The sequence below is a fragment of the Botrytis sinoallii genome, assembly GCF_014898435.1.
Source record: "Botrytis sinoallii strain Bc 23 chromosome Unknown BSIN_008, whole genome shotgun sequence".
Lineage (NCBI taxonomy): Eukaryota > Fungi > Ascomycota > Leotiomycetes > Helotiales > Sclerotiniaceae > Botrytis > Botrytis sinoallii.
This window is the reverse complement of record NW_024066035.1, coordinates 558,110-577,107: the sequence shown is the minus strand read 5'-3', so window position 1 is coordinate 577,107 and position 18,998 is coordinate 558,110. Positions and strand designations below refer to the sequence as shown.

The following is an 18,998-nucleotide window of genomic DNA, read 5'->3' as shown; positions in this document are numbered from 1 at the left end:
TCCGCGGCCGTCTGATTTCGGTGTAAGAGTCATCTTGGAATCTAGAATAGCTACGGTGGAGTACGAATTGAAACACAAAGCTTCTTTTTGAAACTTATCAATTGCTTAGCTCGATATTGCACTTTTGCGACTGAAACATTAATTGGCAGATTCTTGGATGTATTTTGATACTGTAACATGGCATTCCGATCTAGGTCTTCATCAACGATACCAGACATGAAATTCTAACTCTTTCTTTCACCCGAGTCCCTCCAATACAATTCATTCAATTCCATCAAACCAAGCATAACTTGTGGGATTCCCCATTCCCTCCATTCCTAAACCCTTTTCAAAGCTCTCCCCGAAAGCTAAAAACATCATCAACATTTCCAAAATCTGCCTCACAGCAAGAACCCCATCTCCTGCACCCACATCATTCAGCCTCGCACTAACCAACCCGAATCTCGTAAGGCGACCTATTGAAGCGGACGCCCCATTTGCATCCCCGCTGCAAACCAATGCAAACTAAGTCTAGCACTGCCTCATTGTGGCTCACCGGTGACTTACTTAGTGTTTGCTCACCTCTTTTTGACACCCTCGAGACACCCCGTCGAGCCATTCACACATTCTCACCCACATTTCAATTGTCAAAGCTTGAGAATGATGATATCGTCACCGTACAGTAAGACAAACTTGTTATGTCATCTAAATCCCCTAGGTGGATACGAGTATGGAGTACGAATATTAGGGTCATGTATGTATCACGGGGACTCCGAGATTTCGTCACGAGAGAAGAGTTGACGACAAGGTGCATTCGGAATCAATTGACATTGGACGACATGAGAACTGCTGCCTCGATAATTGATAATTCGAATGTTAATACGGAAGATAACCTTATCGAGTATACGTAGGTATCATGTGAGCACGGAATCGGGTTGATTACCCCCAGGTACCTGCCTATCTAGATATCATATTGGACTCTAGTATTGATGTTTTCTGTCGCTTGCCACAAGATTTCGTCAGTGGTCCACGGGTAGTTTCGATACGAATTGCTTACGACTGAGTGAGTTTGTTTCATCGATGGATTGCTCAACACTCGCGCGCACAATTCCCCAAAGTTCTCTCTACTGACTCCCGTTACCTGTACCAACGATCTCGTTCCCCAAACAGCATATCCCTATCCCTAACACTATCCCTACCTCCACATGCGAAATACGATCCACCGGCGATCCACAACATGACAGCTCAAACGAAAGAAACGGCGAGCCGGCATTCAGCCACAGTCCTCAACCAGGGATCTTTCATACCCCAGTCCATTATCCTAGAACGGAAAAGAACCGATTATTACATCGAACCGGTCTACTGGTCGTGCATCACATCACATTACATCGCATATGTGATATTCGGCCTGATATTCAAACTCATCCGAACATGTTACCACACTTCCAAATCCATCAGAAGCTAGACGCCAGATGTTGCAAGCCTAGAACACATCAGACATGTCAAAGTCCGAATTTGATTCTGAGGACAAGCCCGATGCATTGCACCAAGCGTTACATACGCGCATTAAATCAAGGCATACGTGCATATCGGTCGTCTCCTGTATTCGGATTCGGATGCCCAGCTATTCAGCTTTCTCAACTCTATTCTCGAGCTGAGATGCAAGACTGATATATCAGTCATTCATTTGGTTCCACATTCATCCGATATCCATGCATTGTTTACGAACACCTTGTCGATAACAACTTGCTAGTTCCTAGTTTCTTTGTACGTTAGTTCGTTGCTTGTAGCTAATTTTGTACTGTATCTCCGGATACTCCCTATAGAGAGTATAACTGATGCCAACGGTCCGAGGTGTTCCCATATCGGCAGTTGTAATTGCTCTTTCCAATGGCTCGTATCCTTATGAGTCAGATGACAGCTAGCTGTAGTCTTCAGTTCTGCGATACAAATTCCTATGCTACATCATAAACATACACACACAAGTGCGTTCAATGTCTTCAAGGCTTCGCTTTTACTCTTTCGAGAATTCCATTCCAATACATTTCATTTCCGTCTTTCTTGTGCTATGGCAATACCTATCTTGCTTCTACTTATCAGCCCCAAGACCAACGTATCAGAACAACATGGATGCCATGCTTAAAGGAGTGCAATTTTACATAACTTAACTCTGTCCTCGTGTAGCTGAGATCAGATATCCAAGTGAAGAGTCTGGACAAAGCAGTTACGTAACATCTTTTCAAGATGTTTCATCAACGAAAATCTTCAATTGAAAAGGGGAAGCAAGCGTATTTAATCCAAAACCTTCAAGAATTTTTATCACATTTTAATACATCACAAGTCTTGACAACTGAAAAAGTTTTCTACCACTAGATTCTCAAAGTTCATGAATAAGATGGCTGAGATTGAGATATGTCATACTCCCTTTCGTACCTGACTTTAGGAATCCCCTTGATTCGAGCATGGGAGATCGAGAATGAAGAGATATACTCCCATACCAGTCCCTCAAGTAGCTAGTTTGTCAATTTGGATGGCTAGTAAATCAATAACAAGCGTCGGATTCACACATATATGGATATTAACATGATAAATACTGAAGGAGACGAACGAGAGCATAAATGTGTCTTGGCTGGACCATCCTTATCAGTACCTCTATTTCTGCTTACGAATGTGAAGATATCGGAGGGAGCCGCGGTAAAGTTTAGTGTGAACAGATATTCGGCGTAGCAAACTCTATACGAAGTTCCATTGTTTAGACATGAGTAAGTCATCCTGAAATATTGAAATAAATTCACACATTTCAAAAACGCTTCAGATATTCCAATCATGTTCAGTGATAACGAATCTCTTATTTTCAGACTGCATTTCAATCTATCAGAACCCCGATAGTATCAATCAAGAAGTATCTCCATAACGATCTAGTATCCCATTACATCATGACGCAATTCACAAAATCATAGGATAAAAGCCTATTGATACCATTTACTTTCAATCCTAATCACAATCATTGTATAACACAAGCACGCCATTATATCTACATGCCTAGATAGAATAAACCCAAAAACTTAGGAGTGAGAACCACAGCCAAATCAAGAGATCATTAGCTAGACACCTAGCTATCTTTCAAACAACAAACTCTACTGTGTGCGCTTCACAAGTTACTACCAAATATTTCTCAATGGGAAGATGAAGGTAATTGACTGTGCGATTGTGCGACTATAAAATTTTAAATACAAAGAAAAGAAAAGAAAAGATATGTAGGAAAGATGTTGGGAGGGGGAAGGGTCTTCAAAATCGTTATGTACCCAGGTAGGTATGGAAAGTTATACACAAATACATATCCGCCCATTCCAGATCCAAACCCTCGAATCGTTCCAGAAATCAAATTCCATAGGACTTTGAAAGTGGCTCGCCAGATTCTACTTGGGTAGATAAAGAACAAGATTGGCTAGGGATCGATGCCAGGAATGTTAATAATGATGTTCATTAGCATATCATATCATATCACATCGTATCACCGCCCCACCGCCCTCGAGAAACCTCCTCTAGGATATCTACAAAGCGAAGCGAAGCGAAGCGGATGAAGCTAGGCTGAGCTAAGCTAAGCTACGAACGATTACATTACAAGTCCGTGGATTGTGTACAATGAGATGAGATGGATCTATGTTTTGATTTTTGGGCGCTTGCTTGTTGGGCTGCTTGCTTGAATGGAGGGGTGGGGTTGGAGAGAGGAGGTGATTGTAAAATGGAAAGAGGTGTTGATAACTTGGGATATTTAAGTTGTGGGGATATCGGGTTTTCAGTAAGAAAGCAGAGTATGCATATAAATCCTGTATTAATGTGGCCCGAAAGCAATGGACTTGTAATGCGATAGTAAAACGTGCAATAGCTCACATGGTGCTGATACGTAGTATGATCTAAAACTAGCAAGCTGTTGGAGCCTTACTTGATTTTGAATTGTCTCGCAAATTTCTGCCCCGTCAAGATAGCAATATGTGAGATTACCCTACCCAGTTCGAGTTTGCCCACTCTTCAAAAGACTATCATTCGGTCTCTATAGTTTGGCGTGGTTATGGGTTCAGTAAAATTGAATTTGACTTCCACACCCTTCCCACGAGCATATTCAATAGCGTCCGGGCTGATTTTATGGCAATCCTGTACGTCGAGGAATTTTACCCCTTGGTTAACAAAATGCTTCACCGCAACACCTGTGATCTTTGTACCACAGATAATTAGCTTTTTCAGATTTGGACATTTTTCGACCATACGTATGAAGTCTCTTTCTTCATACTGTAAATAGCTAACACACAATACCACGACATTTTCGCATACAGGAAAATTTTGGTGTGCGACAGTGTAATCTCCGACCAGACGACTTCCAATGTTTAGATGCGTAAGAATGTGGGCGTTTTTGAGAACAGAAACAATCCATTCATCGCTGAGTCCAGTGTCCTGGCACGTGAGAGTTTCCAATAAGGGAAAAAGAACACTACCGCTGTTTTGGTTTGTCAATCGCAGGTTGTCATGAAGATGAAGGGTTTTGAGCGTTGAAGGAAGCAATGGAACCGTTCTCAAACCACACGATATGAGTTCAATAACTTCCAGACTCTTCAGGGGCCCACCCAAGTCCAATGGAGAGAGATTTTGTAAGTCAAAATTTGATAATGATAACGTTTGAATGTTGGGGATTGATTCGATTAGGTTGCCCTGTAAGGAGTATTAAAATCATTGCAAGAAATAAATTGTTTTGGCATCATTACCAATAGTATGCTACTACCACGGGATCCATTGCACACTTTCAAGTCGCGCAAATTTTCTAACCTTGGCCAAATGCAACCAGCATCTCGGGAAGTATGATGAACTCCCATAAACTCTGCCTGAACAATTGTTGCTTGAACGTGCCGTAATGATTCGAGGACGGACCGAAAAGAGATTTGAAACATCTGCAAATTCAAATATTGCAATGACTTTGCAAAGGGAAGTGCCGAAGTTAAGGTCTCTCCAATCACAGCATTATTTTTGTTGTATATTGTAAGGCGTTGCAACTGTGTACATGTCCTGATGAGATACTGCAATTTTGCGGCATCGATAGTATCGTACCTAAGGATAGCTTCATCGACAGTGTAATTTGATCTCCTAAGGTATGCCCTCAAAGATTTTTGAGAGAGGCCTCTTCTAGTAATGCTAGTGTCGAAGGTAGTCCATAGCTTATGAGAAGATTCCAATACTCGCTTCCATGACTTGCTCACGCTCAAACAAATCCTTCTTGTGGTTAGCAAGTATAAATTAAGAAGGTCTTCCTTACATACATTCGTTCTCGTATGCTAAGCTCCTGAGCTATCATTTCTGCCAGTTCAAAGGGTAGGTATGAGAGCGGATCTAGAGTTTTACTAGGCGCTAGTGACTTTTGTAATTTATTAAACATTGATTGCAGGGTCTTGAGTCAATGTTAACATACTAATAAAATTCCATAAATAATGGTAGAACTTACCAAACGATCTTTGTCAGTATCAATTTTGACCTTTCTGAGACCACGCTCGTAGATTTTCAAGGCTAGTTGATGCTCCCCTTTAAGCTGTAAAACTTTCCCACATCGAAGATATCCCTAGAGATTCAATCAGGACTTTTGAAGCAGCAAATTTCAAGGCAAAGAAAACTTACTTTAGATAGTTCTGGTTTCAGTTCAAGCATTTCTTTCGCATCTTTAAGAGCTGGTTGCAATAAATCCAACTTCTCATACGTAGCAGCGCGATGATCTAAAGCAGTGAGCAATAGATAACCAGTACTAATTTTCACAGCCTATATCATGATATAAAGTCAGTGATCGATACTGATACTGATCTAGATGACTGGCACGTGCCAACGAGACATACCTCTGTGAATGCAGTTAATGCGCCTTGATAGTTCTTCTTCTGGTAACGATGTCGACCTTTCTCCAGAGGTCCCATCCCTTCCTCTTCATCATAAGCAGGAGGCATGTTGCCTATCTAGTTTGACTTGTAAATGGGAAATTATGTAGTTGTCGATAGAAAGTGTTAATAGATGGTCGCGCTTTGAGCTTTGATGGACGGATGCGAATTGATATCAATTTGTGGATTTGTGAAGAGCCAACGATGATTGGATGATACCACGGGTATTCTTCGGCACTGGCGATTAGATAAATCACCCGGATGCCGAGGTCTATGATAGAGTTCAGTGAACCAATATGTATATCATCAAAACATCTCCCTTTCCAATGTCGCAAGAAGATTATCCTATATAATTTGTTTTAGAGAGTATCGAGACCATAATGACTTCAGAAACCCAACCAAAAGTGATTTTGTTTGACATTGGGGGAGTCTGCGTTAGTAATCATTCCTTTATGTTTCATCGCGGTACCGCAGCTGAACTTTTGGAGTGTTAACTCAAAATTACGAGACGGGTGTTCGCAAGAGGATTTCAATATCTATCGGGATGACAGTATCTCTCTGAAAAGGAGCTGACGAGAAGTTTCTCTGATATCTCCCAAAAGTCTGATATACTACAAAGAAGCCCATATACACCATGAGAGGGTATCTTGGGTAGGATAGCGACGCGTCTCTAGTCGAGGCTCACTGTCTTCAACCATACGCCATTTTTCTACTTATTTTGATTCGCTCTAATCTCATACAATATCTAATTCCTCGCAGGTTCTCTCCCCCATGCAAGCAATTCTCGATTTCGAGATATCCAACAATATACCTCCAGGCTGGGTGAACTATGCCCTTTCCAAAAACAAACCAAACGGATTCTGGTGAGCATAAGTTTCACAGATCATTCTTCGATCTTTCTATCTAGTCATTCAAAGCTGTTCGGTAGACTCTATCCCTAGCATAATATTCTTCAAATCCACCACATCTGCTCATCTCACTCACTAACACTCATCCAGGCACCGTCTAGAACGCGGCGAACTAGAACTAAATTCCACCTTCTTCACCGGATTCACATCCGACCTCCACAACCCTTCCTTCTGGACTAGCTTCTACAACTCCGTACGAGAAAAGCATTCTCTCCCACCCACTGTTCCACCAATACCTCAAATTGACGGTGAAGCACTCTTCTGGTCTATGATGGATAACTCACGCGACTTTGATCCTTGGTATTTCCCCCTTTCCCAATCCCTAATTGTCAAAATCGCAATACTACTAATACATAACCTAAGGATGTATCCCTGTCTCCAAAAACTCAAAGCCTCTAAAAAATACACCCTGGGCGCTCTCTCTAACACCGTCATCTTCCCTCCTTCACATCCATATTCCAAATCTCATTTCTTCATCCCCGATATCTTCGATGTATTTATATCCTCAGCACACGTGCATATGCGCAAACCATCCCCAGAAATATACGCCCTGACACTCCGTACTTTGCGTGAGCACTACTCTTCTAAATTTCCCAATGCTCCTCCCCTCTCCCCTTCAGATATACTCTTCCTGGACGATATAGGCGAGAACCTCAAAGCTGCCAAGACAGCCGGATTTCGCACTCTGAAAGTAAACTTAGGTCGTGCGTATGAGGCGGTAGAGGAATTAGAGAAGATCACCGGGCTGGAGTTGAGTGGGGATCATCCGAAGGTACCAATTGGATTGGCGGTTAAGGGGAAGGCAAGAGATGTCAAATTGTAAAGATTCTGGATCAGGAAGGAGATAGAGACAAATACGGTTAAGAAGATGTAATTGATTCAGAGATAGATGGATATATGCATCGTCAAAATGCTATGAAGTAAATCAAATAAACAAATAATCAGTGTAAACCGGGTATTCAAAGCGCTACCAATGCACGCATACGTACAGATATAACATCAAAAATTGGTATTATAAAACAGAATACCAGCAAGATATCTCTATACAGTGAACCCACTCATAACTTCATAAATTGGGGAATAACAAAAGCTCGAATCCTTAACGCCCCACCGTGCATCTTCAAGCACATCATTCCTCCTTTCTCGGCGATCCTATTCCACCTGAAATTAAACTCTCCAGTTCCCAAGGGCTCAAAGTACTTCTTCTTCTTGCCGCTCTTCCATGCTCTCTATCCCTACTTGCCCTTACTTTTCTTTTCCTACTAGACACAGCACTCAAGTCTTTTTCCAGGCTTTTCGTAGCTGTATTACTGCCGCCGCCATTTTTGATCGGCTCCTCTTTAATAGGCGAAGATGGCGGAGGCATGATTTTTGAACCTTCCGGTTCTATTTTCTTTGTTGGACTTCTAGATCGTGGGGCAATTTTACTAGTAGTAGTAGTAGTAGCAGCAGCATTGCGTGCCAATTTTGCAGCTTTCAACTTAGCTTTGACTCTTGCGGCGTCTGCTTCACGTTCAGATGCGGCTAGTTTGGCGGCTATACTAGCCATGGTAAGAGGGCTTTGTTGAGGTGGTATATGGGGTGGCCGAGGTAAGCGACTTGCAGATGTAATGGGTTGTAGTTGAACTTTTGGGGTGGGTTTTGGTTTTGGCGTTGAATAAGCAGGCTTTTTAGCTGAAGCTGCTCTTGCAGCCGAGGCTCTAGTCTCTCGCACAACCGATGATCTAGTGGAAGATCTGGTTGAGGAGTGGGCGGAGAGCGTTGGAATTGGAGTTTTGGGGATAGAATTCTCGTCGGTGCGTGGAACGGAGAGCTGCGCTGTTGTAACTTCCTCTTTCTTGTCTTTTCTGGGAAGATGCTTAGGCGTTGGGGTCGCCATAGATTTTGAACGAGATGAAGACTGCTCGAGTTGTAAAAGATCCCAAGTATTCTCTTCGATAATAGTGGTAAATCCCTTGGGGCTTGGTCTTTCGGGGCTACCTCGGTTACCATTGGTAGTTTCGCGCAGGGGAGACATCTGAGGTGGTGTCCCGGGTAGGGACGATACCGTATCGAATGTGACATCTGCTGGTTGTTGTTGTTGTTGGTCTTCGGTAACCTCATCATAATCTTCCTCTTCCTCTTCCTCTTCTTCTTCCTCTTCTTCTTCTCCCTCGGCTTCAATTTCCTCTTCCCTTGTTTCCTCGGGTTCTTCTTCAAAAATGCTAGATTCAGCGTCACTCAATTCTTCCTCATCAAATTCGGGTTGCGCATGACCATCGATGCCCGAATCATCCAAGGCATCAATATCTGCTTGTGTATCGCCTTCATCCTCATATTCATCCTCATCCTCTTCCTGCACCATCGATAATTGAAGGACCTCGTAATTGGGATCTGCTGTAGGTTTGAAAGGACTCAAGCTTAATCCCATCTTCAATTCTTCAATATTGACAGTTTGTCCACTCCTAGCCATTCGATGACGCCATCCATCCATCATATGGACAGCATCCTTCCATCTGGACTCCATCTTTTCCCACCCTTCTCGTAACCTTATGATCTCTTCCTCTCTAATTTCCACTTCTTCTAGTGAAACGAATGATGGGTTAGTCAGGATTGTCCGTAGATGTTCAATTACAAATTCCATTTCGGAAGCAAGATGTTCGTAGGAACCCTCCATTTGTACGACCATTCCCCCTTCTTGTTCCTCCTCTTTCTCACAACCAGAAACCGTCCTTAATGTCTCGATAGTCCTTCTCACCAACCCTCCTAGAGATTCGTTCTCATCACTCAGGCCCCTGGCCAATTCTGTCAAAAACTCGTTCGTCTCCATTCTTAGATCATACCCCTCATCCTCCGTGCCAATTCCTGCCCCACTCCCATTATCACTCCCAACTCCTGCGACTACGTTGATAGTTGCAACACCCACAGCTTTCCCGCTGCCTCTTGCTCTTCCACCTTCACCGACATGTCTTTTCATTCCCTCAATAATTCTTTCCTTTTTTCTGACCTCGTTCGCACACTGTGCCCTTGTCTGCCCCACCAAGACCTTCATCCTCGCCATATCCTCCTTCAACCCCTTAACTGCCTGCTCCGCACTCCTCAATTGTGTTTTCAAAGCTCGTTCTGCCGCATCCGCTATCCCAACTTTCCGTTGTAATTCTGTATTTTTTGTCGCGAGTCTCTCCATATCAGTTGTTGACCGTAAAGCATCAGCGCGCAAAGCTCGAATTGTTTGTGAGAGGTTTTCTCGTTGTTGAGAATCGCGCTATTAATTTTTCGTCAATTTGACTCTTCTCTTCAATAACTCGATATTAAAATGCGCTTGCGATACTCACATCTCTCCTCAAAATCAGATCATTCACCACACTCATTATCTTCCCCATTGTGACATCTAGTCCCTCTTCTGATTTATGCGGGCGCGCAAAGTCAATTGTTTGTCCATTTCGTAGAAGCCCGCGAGAAAGTAGCTGGTTGTTTATGTATAGGGACGCAGTGCGCAGATTATCTGCATCCATGTTTGCTGGCTCGAATTACAATTATCAGGTTTGAGCCTTGAGAAATAGTGGAAGATATATTCGATGTATTCATGGGCCAACTAATGTCGAGATAAGTGGTTTTTAACTTTTTTAATGGTCTTCGTCGCATGAACCTTCTGTGTTGTCATGTAAACAAACAAATCGAGATTGCAGGGGTACACCGAGCATGGTTCTCGTCTCTCTCGTGATCACGTGTGCGTGTTTTGCGAAGACAATATCTTATTGTCACCACGTCTGATTTCATTGCATTACATTCTAACACTGGAGATACCAAACCTTATTTTATCATTGTTTCAAATAATAGACATAGGATTCCATCATCGTATCGCATATACTAATCAAAAATCGAGGTTTTTCTTTTGGATTTTTAAGGGGAAGCACATCTCATTCTGATCCACTAATGACTTCCTCCGTACTTTGGACAAGCTTTCTTAGATGCTGTTGTGTCTAGAATATTTGCAAGTCGAATTCTGAGAGGACGACTTGGAATCCATGACAATTGCAACGAAGATAATAGTCACTTCTTGCGACTGCGAGTGAGTACTCAACATAATGTTTGCCGAAGTGGGGTTACGAGCATCTTTGTAAACATCATTGGTATGCTCAACAACGGCAGGAGGTTGTGGCAAAATGGAAATCAGGTTAGAATCAAAGTTCTGTTATCACTCATGGAGGTATTGGGTTCTTCCTTGATTGTTTGCTCCCGGAGTGCGTTCGTATTTAGGTAGAGGTAGTAACTTTGGGAGGACTCTAGGAGTGAAGTGTCTTCTGAAGGGAGATTTAATCGGCTCTTTCCATGAGAGGAACCTAGTCTTATACCCAAAGTCTTCATCTCTAAATCTATTCTTTTCCCTTCGCTTCTCAATGCGCAAACGATTCATACCGACCCTCTCTAAAGACTTGTCCTTGTTTTTGCACCACGATTTCTCTTCCCCTTAATAGTAAGACTAACTCAAAAGTTAGAACGAACGGAAAGTCAATAGAGATTGGACGTATTCACATGCCCATGATTAGTAACTGCTTGTCCAGTCCAATATGAAACGCACGAGAAATACTCTTTGCTGGTGAAAGGTTAATGAAAGTAAATTGACTATCTTTTTGCTGTGATAAGACGGAACCCAAAGTAACGATGGGGAAAGAGTAAGTTACTCTTATCTTTTTGAATCCATTGCTTTGTAAGATTAACAATCGATCAAACAAATAAACGAAAGGATCGCTCATACTTATTAATGGTAATCCCTTCGATATAATACACATAGTCTCCCAAGAGGAAGTTTGGGATAAGAATGAGAGGAAGTGGAGAAGCGAATGATGGAGGTAATTGAGTTTCAATAGAACCCAAAACTGCATTAGAGAAGAAGGGTCTCGAATTAAAAATCGATACCAACAGCACAGTTTGCGAGCCCATGCAGAATTAGGTATTAATATAAAGATATTGGAAAGCTAAGTATGCGGTTTCTGATACTCTTCACAACCAGACATGTGGCAATCATTTTTGCTCTAATCAGTGAGCTGTGATAACAAATCTTGTGTGTCATATAATGTTGTATACGTAGAGCCCATGGAAAACAACTTCAACAACGATGGTTTCAATGTCTGCACTCTGTGATGTCTTCATGCATTCTCTTCGATGATATATATACCAATGCTCGAAAACCCTGAGAGCTGCATTGACGATGGCGATATTGAATTGGGCTAGTAATCACAGGTTCACACATTGGCTTTTTGACAACAATATACGAAGTAAGTACCACAGAATGAGTGAATGAAATGATTCAATTTCGTAATTACATATTGTCCCAAGAGGTAAAGGATTTCGCTACATCACATCCCCGGAAAGATAATGCGGAGGGCGTCAAGGATAGTCACGTGACAGGCTTCGTCCCCCACCATCCGCACACTTAAGCGAACCCACTAATTTCGAAATTGAAGAATTGAAGATGTTTCGAAATTTTCTCTTTTGATTTTTTCCACCTCCAACGACAATTCATAATCCAGTAGTGCGGTCAATCGAACAAGATGGTGAGTTGAAATCGAATACTTCGATTGCAGTATACCTGCAATCATGGCATTTAAAGCCCCAAGATCCTTGAATCCTTGAAAAGTCAAATAGCAAAATGCTTCGAGAAATTGAAGGTTGCTGACTTTTGGAATTTTTACAGCCTTTCACCAAGCTGGTCAAGAACTCCGCGTACTATAGGTTAGCTCAATTCTCCTTTTTCCAAATTTAATTTTCGCATTCTAACAATCAATCAGTCGCTACCAGACTAAGTACAAGCGCCGTCGTTCCGGAAAGACCGATTACTACGCCAGAAAGCGTCTTATCACCCAAGCCAAGAACAAGTACAATGCGCCAAAATACCGTCTCGTTGTCCGATTCACCAACCGTGATATCGTCATGCAAATCGTTACCTCCGAAATCACTGGTGACAAGGTTTTCTGCGCCGCATACTCCCACGAGCTCAAGGCCTACGGCATTGAGCACGGTCTTACCAACTGGGCCGCCGCATACTGCACTGGTCTCCTCATCGCCCGTCGTGTCTTGAAGAAGCTCGGTATGGATAAGGATTTCACCGGTGTTGAGGAGGCTGATGGAGAGTACCAACTCACCGAGGCTGCTGGCGATGCGGAGAGACGTCCATTCAAGGCTTTCCTTGATGTTGGTCTTCACCGTACTTCCACTGGTGCCCGTATCTTCGGTGCCATGAAGGGTGCTTCCGATGGCGGTATCCTCGTTCCTCACTCCGAGAACCGTTTCCCAGGTTACGATATCGAAAGCAAGGAGCTCGATGCCGAGACTCTCCGCAAATACATCTACGGTGGACACGTTGCTGAGTACATGGAGACCCTCGCCGATGACGATGAGGAGCGTTACAAGTCCCAATTCCAAGGTTACATTGATGATGAAATAGAGGCCGATGGATTGGAGGAGTTGTACCAAGAGGCCCACAAGGCTATCCGTGAGGACCCATTCAAGAAGGTTGAGGGAGGAGAGAAGAAATCCAAGGACGAGTACAAACAGGAGTCTTTGAAGTTCAAGGGACGCAAGATGACCAAGGACGAGAAGCGCGAGAGAGTCAAGGCCAAGATTGCCGAATTGAAGTAAATTTTCAAATTAAATTTTCGGATATGGGTTTTCTAGCTAGGCGATAAAAATGATACTCCCTTGATACTCTAGAACTTAATGATCTTGATGAATGATGAACCAATGTATTTTTAGTACTCCATATACAATAGTTGACGGAAAAGTCTTAACTTTGCGTTGTCACTTGTTACCTTGTCTGTTTACGGAGTATATCTTCTCGCCTCCCTGATTGAATCACACCTTAGTTAAAGTGCTTACTCGGAACTTTCCAGAACTCCTTTCAGCACAATGCCGGAACCTTATCAAAGATATCAAAATGAGGATATTCATCCCCCTCTCATCATTATGACCTCCCCCCTCCATAGCACACCATTTTATTTTGAAACCTCATCGCAATAATGATTTTTCTTTTCCCATAACTTGTTTTATATTCTCTTTCGCATCATTGCTCATTGTTCAGTGCTCAGGAGATTGTGGATTGTGATTGATCGTACCACAGATTGATCGAATCATATCGAATCTCCGAGGCTGGGTACCGAACTTAAGATCCACTTGCACCAACCCCGACGAGGACCCCCAAGCAACACATGACGATATTCTCCACCGCTCCACTCCATTGCTTCATTGTGTGAGTGGGTGTCTGATCACTATCGCAAATCGCCAACGCAATTTATAGTCTACTTGGTGGTTTGTGGCATTTGATTCTGATATACCCATACTATTCAACACATTAATTCATTCACCGTTCCGTCACAATTATTTGTGGCACACACACGATCATGGATTTGTACCAATAGAAACTGCTCACATCAGCAACGAGACATATTACGAGACATCAACAAGCGATAACAAATCTTGATTGCGATAATTGCGAAGACTTTTGAAAGAACATCTCTTCGACATCAATTAGGAGAAATTTTCTGACAATTCGCAAACCGGAGAACATACCTTGAAGGTTTATTTACATGATGGAGCAAATGAACGGCGTGGATGTGAGTTGGATGACACACAGCTCAAGCAACAAAGGTTGGTTCAAGCATTACTTCAAATGGGAAATTGAGATGTATTGGAACATTTGCCAGCTAGATGTGTGCGACTAACATGAGTTACTTATCACAGACCCAAAACGACCTCGTATGGTTCCGAATGCGTCTGGCTCACAAGGGAAATCAAGTCCGCCCCCACAGAATGGCTCTACCCCTCCAAAGAATGAAAACGAGCCCGAAGTTGTAACGACTCCACAGCCGATTCCAAATCGACCTGGCGTGGCTAGAAATACCTCCTCGGAAAGGATCGTGACGACTAATGGCACACCACCTAAAGCATCTACATCACCTAACATGTCCCGCAGAAACTCGTGGTTATCGAGCATATCCTCAAAGTTCTCGGGTTCACCTTCTTCCAGCCATACGAGCGTATCCCCAAGTACTTCACCGGCAGCTTCTCCTGTAGAACCTCCGGTACAAAGACCTGCAGGACCTAGTGCGCCCAAAAACGCGGTGCTAGTACATGGGGTGAAGGATGATGGCGATGCACCTTACGTTCCAGCGCCTCCGCGGAATGGACCCAGCTTCTTACAGAGTGCCTTGCGAAGGCTGTCATCTTCGGGTGGGCAATTGTCTGGATCAGCCAGAGGCCACCATGGATTGTGCGAAAGAAAGGTTCTGAACGTCGATCATCACCGGGAAAGATGCCCCGTATCTGGGCTCGAACAGTCAAAACTAAGAAGGGTAGCTTTCTGTGTAGATGTTGAGATAGCCAGCGGTCCCCGTTATATGGACGAGGAAGAGTCCGATGAAATCGATAATAAAAATAAAGAAAAGATGAAGCGATCCAAAGAAAAGGGAGAAGGCGCTGCGTTGAAGAATCCAAACAACTCTATGTCCGAGATGGAACAAGACGATACTTCGAAAACAAATGTTAGCAAACCTGATGAAAAACTCGCCGAAAGTGCTCAGCCAAAGGCCTCAGAAAATACACCAGAGGCTGCAGGATCCTCTCCACCGATTGAAAAAGACAATACCAAAAAGAAGGAGAAGAAGAAGCGTAGCGAAGAAGAGCGTAAAGCGAGAAAAGAGAAGAAACGAAGGCTTGCTGAGGCAAATGGTACAATCCCAGTTGAGTTGAAGATTGATGAGAGTGATAGTTCACTCTCACCCACCTCCAATACCGCCACTCCAAAAACCCACACTTCGCCTACCACGGACCCTGTTCGAATCTATAGAAGATGCTGTCAATTAAGAGAAACGCCAATATTAAAGAGAATTGTTGAGCAGCTCACAGCCTCAGTAGCGACGGCTGCAATACCTGGTCTTGTTGCCAAATTGGATCTCTCGGGTTATTGGCTACAATTACCAGACCTTGTCACCTTGGGAGACTACTTAGCTGTGGTTCCCGTGAAAGAACTGATAATGGAAAATTGTGGACTTACTGACGAAGGTGTTCGTGTCATTTTGGCTGGTCTTTTGGCCGCCAAGTTACCAACATACGGTAGAAAATCTCACACTCGTAAAGAGGGCCAATATCCTCAGGGTGGTATAATCGAATCGCTAGTATTTAAAAACAATAACAAGATTAGTAAAGATGGTTGGCGGCATATCGCTCTGTTTATTAATATGTGCCGGTCACTGAAAGTTCTGGATTTGTCAAGGATTCCTTTCCCCCAGGATACTACTACACCAACGACCGGCTCTGGGCATCTAAAGAAAACGGATAGTAACACGAGTCAAACGAGCAACGAAGTCTCTTGCTTATTATCCAAGGCTATTGGAGATCGACTCGCTGGTCCAGAATTCGAACTCTTGAACCTGGGCCATTGTGGTATCAACAGCGAGCAATTAGATGGGTTAGTTGATGGAATTATAAAATCGGGCTTACGAAGACTTGGTCTTGCGGGTAATGGGATTACGTCAGTAGGGATGGAACATGTTGCTAGATGGATAAAATTCGGCAAGTGCGAAGCTCTTGATCTCGTTGGTAATGATCTCAAAGATTCTATGGAGATCGTAGCGAATGCCCTTGACGAAGACAACAAAATTTATGCCTTGAGCTTGGCAGACTGTAATCTTAATCCGGATTCGCTGTGGCCTCTTTTCCCAGCCCTGGCAAAGCTGAAGAACTTCAAGTTCATCGATTTATCGCAAAACCATGATCTGTTCGAGTCGAATCCCAGTGCACTTTCTCTTCTGCGCAGGTATGTTCATTATTTTCCTTCTATCCTCGCATAACATTGCGATATGCAGAGATTAGTAATCTCTGCATGGTTGAAAATGGTGATCCATAATATCAATTCCTGTTGTATCTAGCCCTACAGTTTCCCGTCGACCCCATGTAACGAGGAATGATTGAGCGCTTTAGCAAGGCGAACTGCTAGATTTCATCAAGCTCTGAATGGCAATTCGGTTTAATGAAGACAGTGCCGGATATAGCTGCGGCATTTTTACGGTCTCGTACCGCGACCAGTAGTTTGCTTCACTATTGTCAGCAACTTACACTGCAAGGCTTAAGTTGAATATTTTCTCAGCTTTGCTAAATTTATTCTCATTATGTTTTCAAGTACGGTCGTACAGGACATCATCGGCTGACATACCACAGATACTTACCACGTTTGCCTCAACTCAAGCGGATACATTTGACTAATGTATCCATGACCCCTGAACAAGCCATCGCCCTTGCAGAAATCTTACCAGAGAGCCCCAGTCTTGCGCATGTGACTCTTATGGAAAACACGCAACTAGCTGCTCTTGCAAATGCGAAAGACGAAGCAAGTCAGGAAGAGGCTTGCGCATTATATGCCTCGTTGATGGCCGCGGTCCGAGTCTCTCAGTCAATTGTATGTATTGATATTGAAGTTCCGTCAAACGATTCGTCCGAAATTGTTAGGGCCTTGGCTAAGCAAGTTGTTGCTTACTGTCTGTGGAATATGGAACGCGGCCCAGTTGCAGAAATCAGTGAAGCTGTTGCTGCAATCTCTGATCCCCATGCAGCTGCCAACGGAAAAGACGTTGCAGTTCCCGAAGTATTGTTACACATTGTGGGGCACATGGAGGGAGTCCAAGAGAATCATGATGATGATGAGCCAGCACCTGATGAAGATTATGTGATTGGCGGGACAGGTGTGGTTAAAGCTTTAGGTATCTGTTTACGAAACAAAGGCAATGATTCTAGGAGGCCATCAATGGATCAAGCTATCTCCGAATTATCTAGACCAAGCAGCAGCTCGGCCACCCCGAACAACCCTGTGAAAGGTGGCAAAGCCAAAGATATGTCGAAGAATCTATTGGGAAGTGCCAGGAAGATTCGGGCTAGGTTACAACCTGCTCTAGTCAAGGAGTCGAAGGCCAGTGATCATCACAATTACAGTAAGAATTATCCATTGTTTTGCAAACATACCTTGACTCAACTGACCGCAAATCAGACCGATTACTGTTCCTTGATCATACATTACAAAACATGATCAAAAGATTTGAAGACGAATTTCCTGAGACCCGCTTGTCACCATCGTTACCCGACACGGAGCGAACAGCCATGACGGATAATGCATATTCACTCCAAACTGATTACGAAGGATCAGACGTTGAACCCGAACCAATCTTGGCTGAAAATCAACCATCAGATGAAGAGGGAGGGCACGACGAGGGCGGAATTCGCCCCACTCTATCTCGTCACAATTCCGATGTCTCATTGGCCTCCAAAGCACTTTCACAGGAAGAAGGCAGGATGCATCGTTTTGGGCAGAAAATTCGTCGTAATCTTATCAAACCAGAAAGCGAGGACAAATTACATGGAACTACAGGACACGAAATTCAACCAGCACATCTACAATTTTTAAGGTCTATGGTTGAGGACCTACAAGGCGAAGACATCAGAAACAAAATAGAGACCCTAGGCCCAGATGCGGTGATAGCCGAGCTGAACAACGAAGCTAGCATTCTTCGACGGGGACTCATTGAGAATGATCCTGAAGGTTGGCAGAAATTCAAAGAAAGTCAAGAAGCCATGCAAAGAAATTCAAGTGTAGCAAATATGGGCTCAAATGGGATGGTATCTGAGAGTGCTATCGAGTAATAAATTTTAGGTACTTTGTATTTTGGACTTTGAAATCACTTGCATGTATTTCATCAGCATAGAGTGGTCTTTTATGCTACTTATTATAGTATACTTCTTACATAGCGTTTTATTTATTGGATAATATGACGGGAATGTGTATTACTAAGGAGGAGAGTCTTTGAACAAATCTTGTGGCGTTGAATAGGGGAGGACATTTGTGGTACAACCTGAGTCTTGAATCAAGGAATGTACAAGTAGATTAGATAATAAGAAGCATAAGTAGATCGGCGCATATCAATATTTCAAGATTGACGTATGACCTTGATGAATACATCTTACTTTAGAGTTACTAATATAAGAAAGAATAAACACATTTGTAGTACTTCTAGATCTACCAACAGTCTCGACCTTTACATATCTTTTTATACATGTTGAATACCAGGTGGCGAGGGAAAAACTCCATTCATTAACTTCATACATCCTTATCCATCCGCAGTACAACCCTATCTAAGCGGCGACGATGGATTAGCCAGCAACGTATTTTTAGTGACAT

At 43.1% G+C, this 18,998-nt stretch overlaps 5 protein-coding genes across 5 annotated transcripts; 3 read left to right on the top strand and 2 right to left on the bottom strand.

The window, feature by feature from the left end:
* Nucleotides 1-4,011: 4,011 nt before the first annotated feature.
* EAF02_005246 (uncharacterized protein) lies at nt 4,012-5,957 on the bottom strand (the record flags this gene model as incomplete). Its single annotated transcript, XM_038901294.1, has 6 exons — nt 4,012-4,686; nt 4,740-5,241; nt 5,289-5,416; nt 5,471-5,584; nt 5,641-5,778; nt 5,853-5,957. 6 exons carry the CDS (start codon nt 5,955-5,957, stop codon nt 4,012-4,014), a joined length of 1,662 nt encoding a protein of 553 aa, XP_038758634.1.
* Nucleotides 5,958-6,268: 311 nt separating this feature from the next.
* EAF02_005245 (uncharacterized protein) lies at nt 6,269-7,619 on the top strand (the record flags this gene model as incomplete). Its single annotated transcript, XM_038901293.1, has 4 exons — nt 6,269-6,322; nt 6,648-6,751; nt 6,887-7,096; nt 7,160-7,619. The coding sequence occupies 4 exons, from the start codon at nt 6,269-6,271 to the stop codon at nt 7,617-7,619; spliced, it is 828 nt and encodes a 275-aa protein (XP_038758633.1).
* Nucleotides 7,620-7,925: 306 nt separating this feature from the next.
* Nucleotides 7,926-10,290, bottom strand: EAF02_005244 (uncharacterized protein; the record flags this gene model as incomplete). Its single annotated transcript, XM_038901292.1, has 2 exons — nt 7,926-10,040; nt 10,111-10,290. The coding sequence occupies 2 exons, from the start codon at nt 10,288-10,290 to the stop codon at nt 7,926-7,928; spliced, it is 2,295 nt and encodes a 764-aa protein (XP_038758632.1).
* A 1,979-nt stretch (nt 10,291-12,269) lies between these two features.
* EAF02_005243 (uncharacterized protein) lies at nt 12,270-13,417 on the top strand (the record flags this gene model as incomplete). The annotated part of the gene is made up of 3 exons (XM_038901291.1): nt 12,270-12,333; nt 12,474-12,511; nt 12,568-13,417. Exons 1-3 carry the CDS (start codon nt 12,331-12,333, stop codon nt 13,415-13,417), a joined length of 891 nt encoding a protein of 296 aa, XP_038758631.1. The 5' UTR covers nt 12,270-12,330.
* Nucleotides 13,418-14,361: 944 nt separating this feature from the next.
* On the top strand, nt 14,362-18,739 carry EAF02_005242 (uncharacterized protein; the record flags this gene model as incomplete). The annotated part of the gene is made up of 4 exons (XM_038901290.1): nt 14,362-14,422; nt 14,516-16,589; nt 16,991-17,757; nt 17,814-18,739. The coding sequence occupies 4 exons, from the start codon at nt 14,362-14,364 to the stop codon at nt 18,461-18,463; spliced, it is 3,552 nt and encodes a 1,183-aa protein (XP_038758630.1). The 3' UTR covers nt 18,464-18,739.
* Between the last annotated feature and the right edge of the window lie 259 nt (nt 18,740-18,998).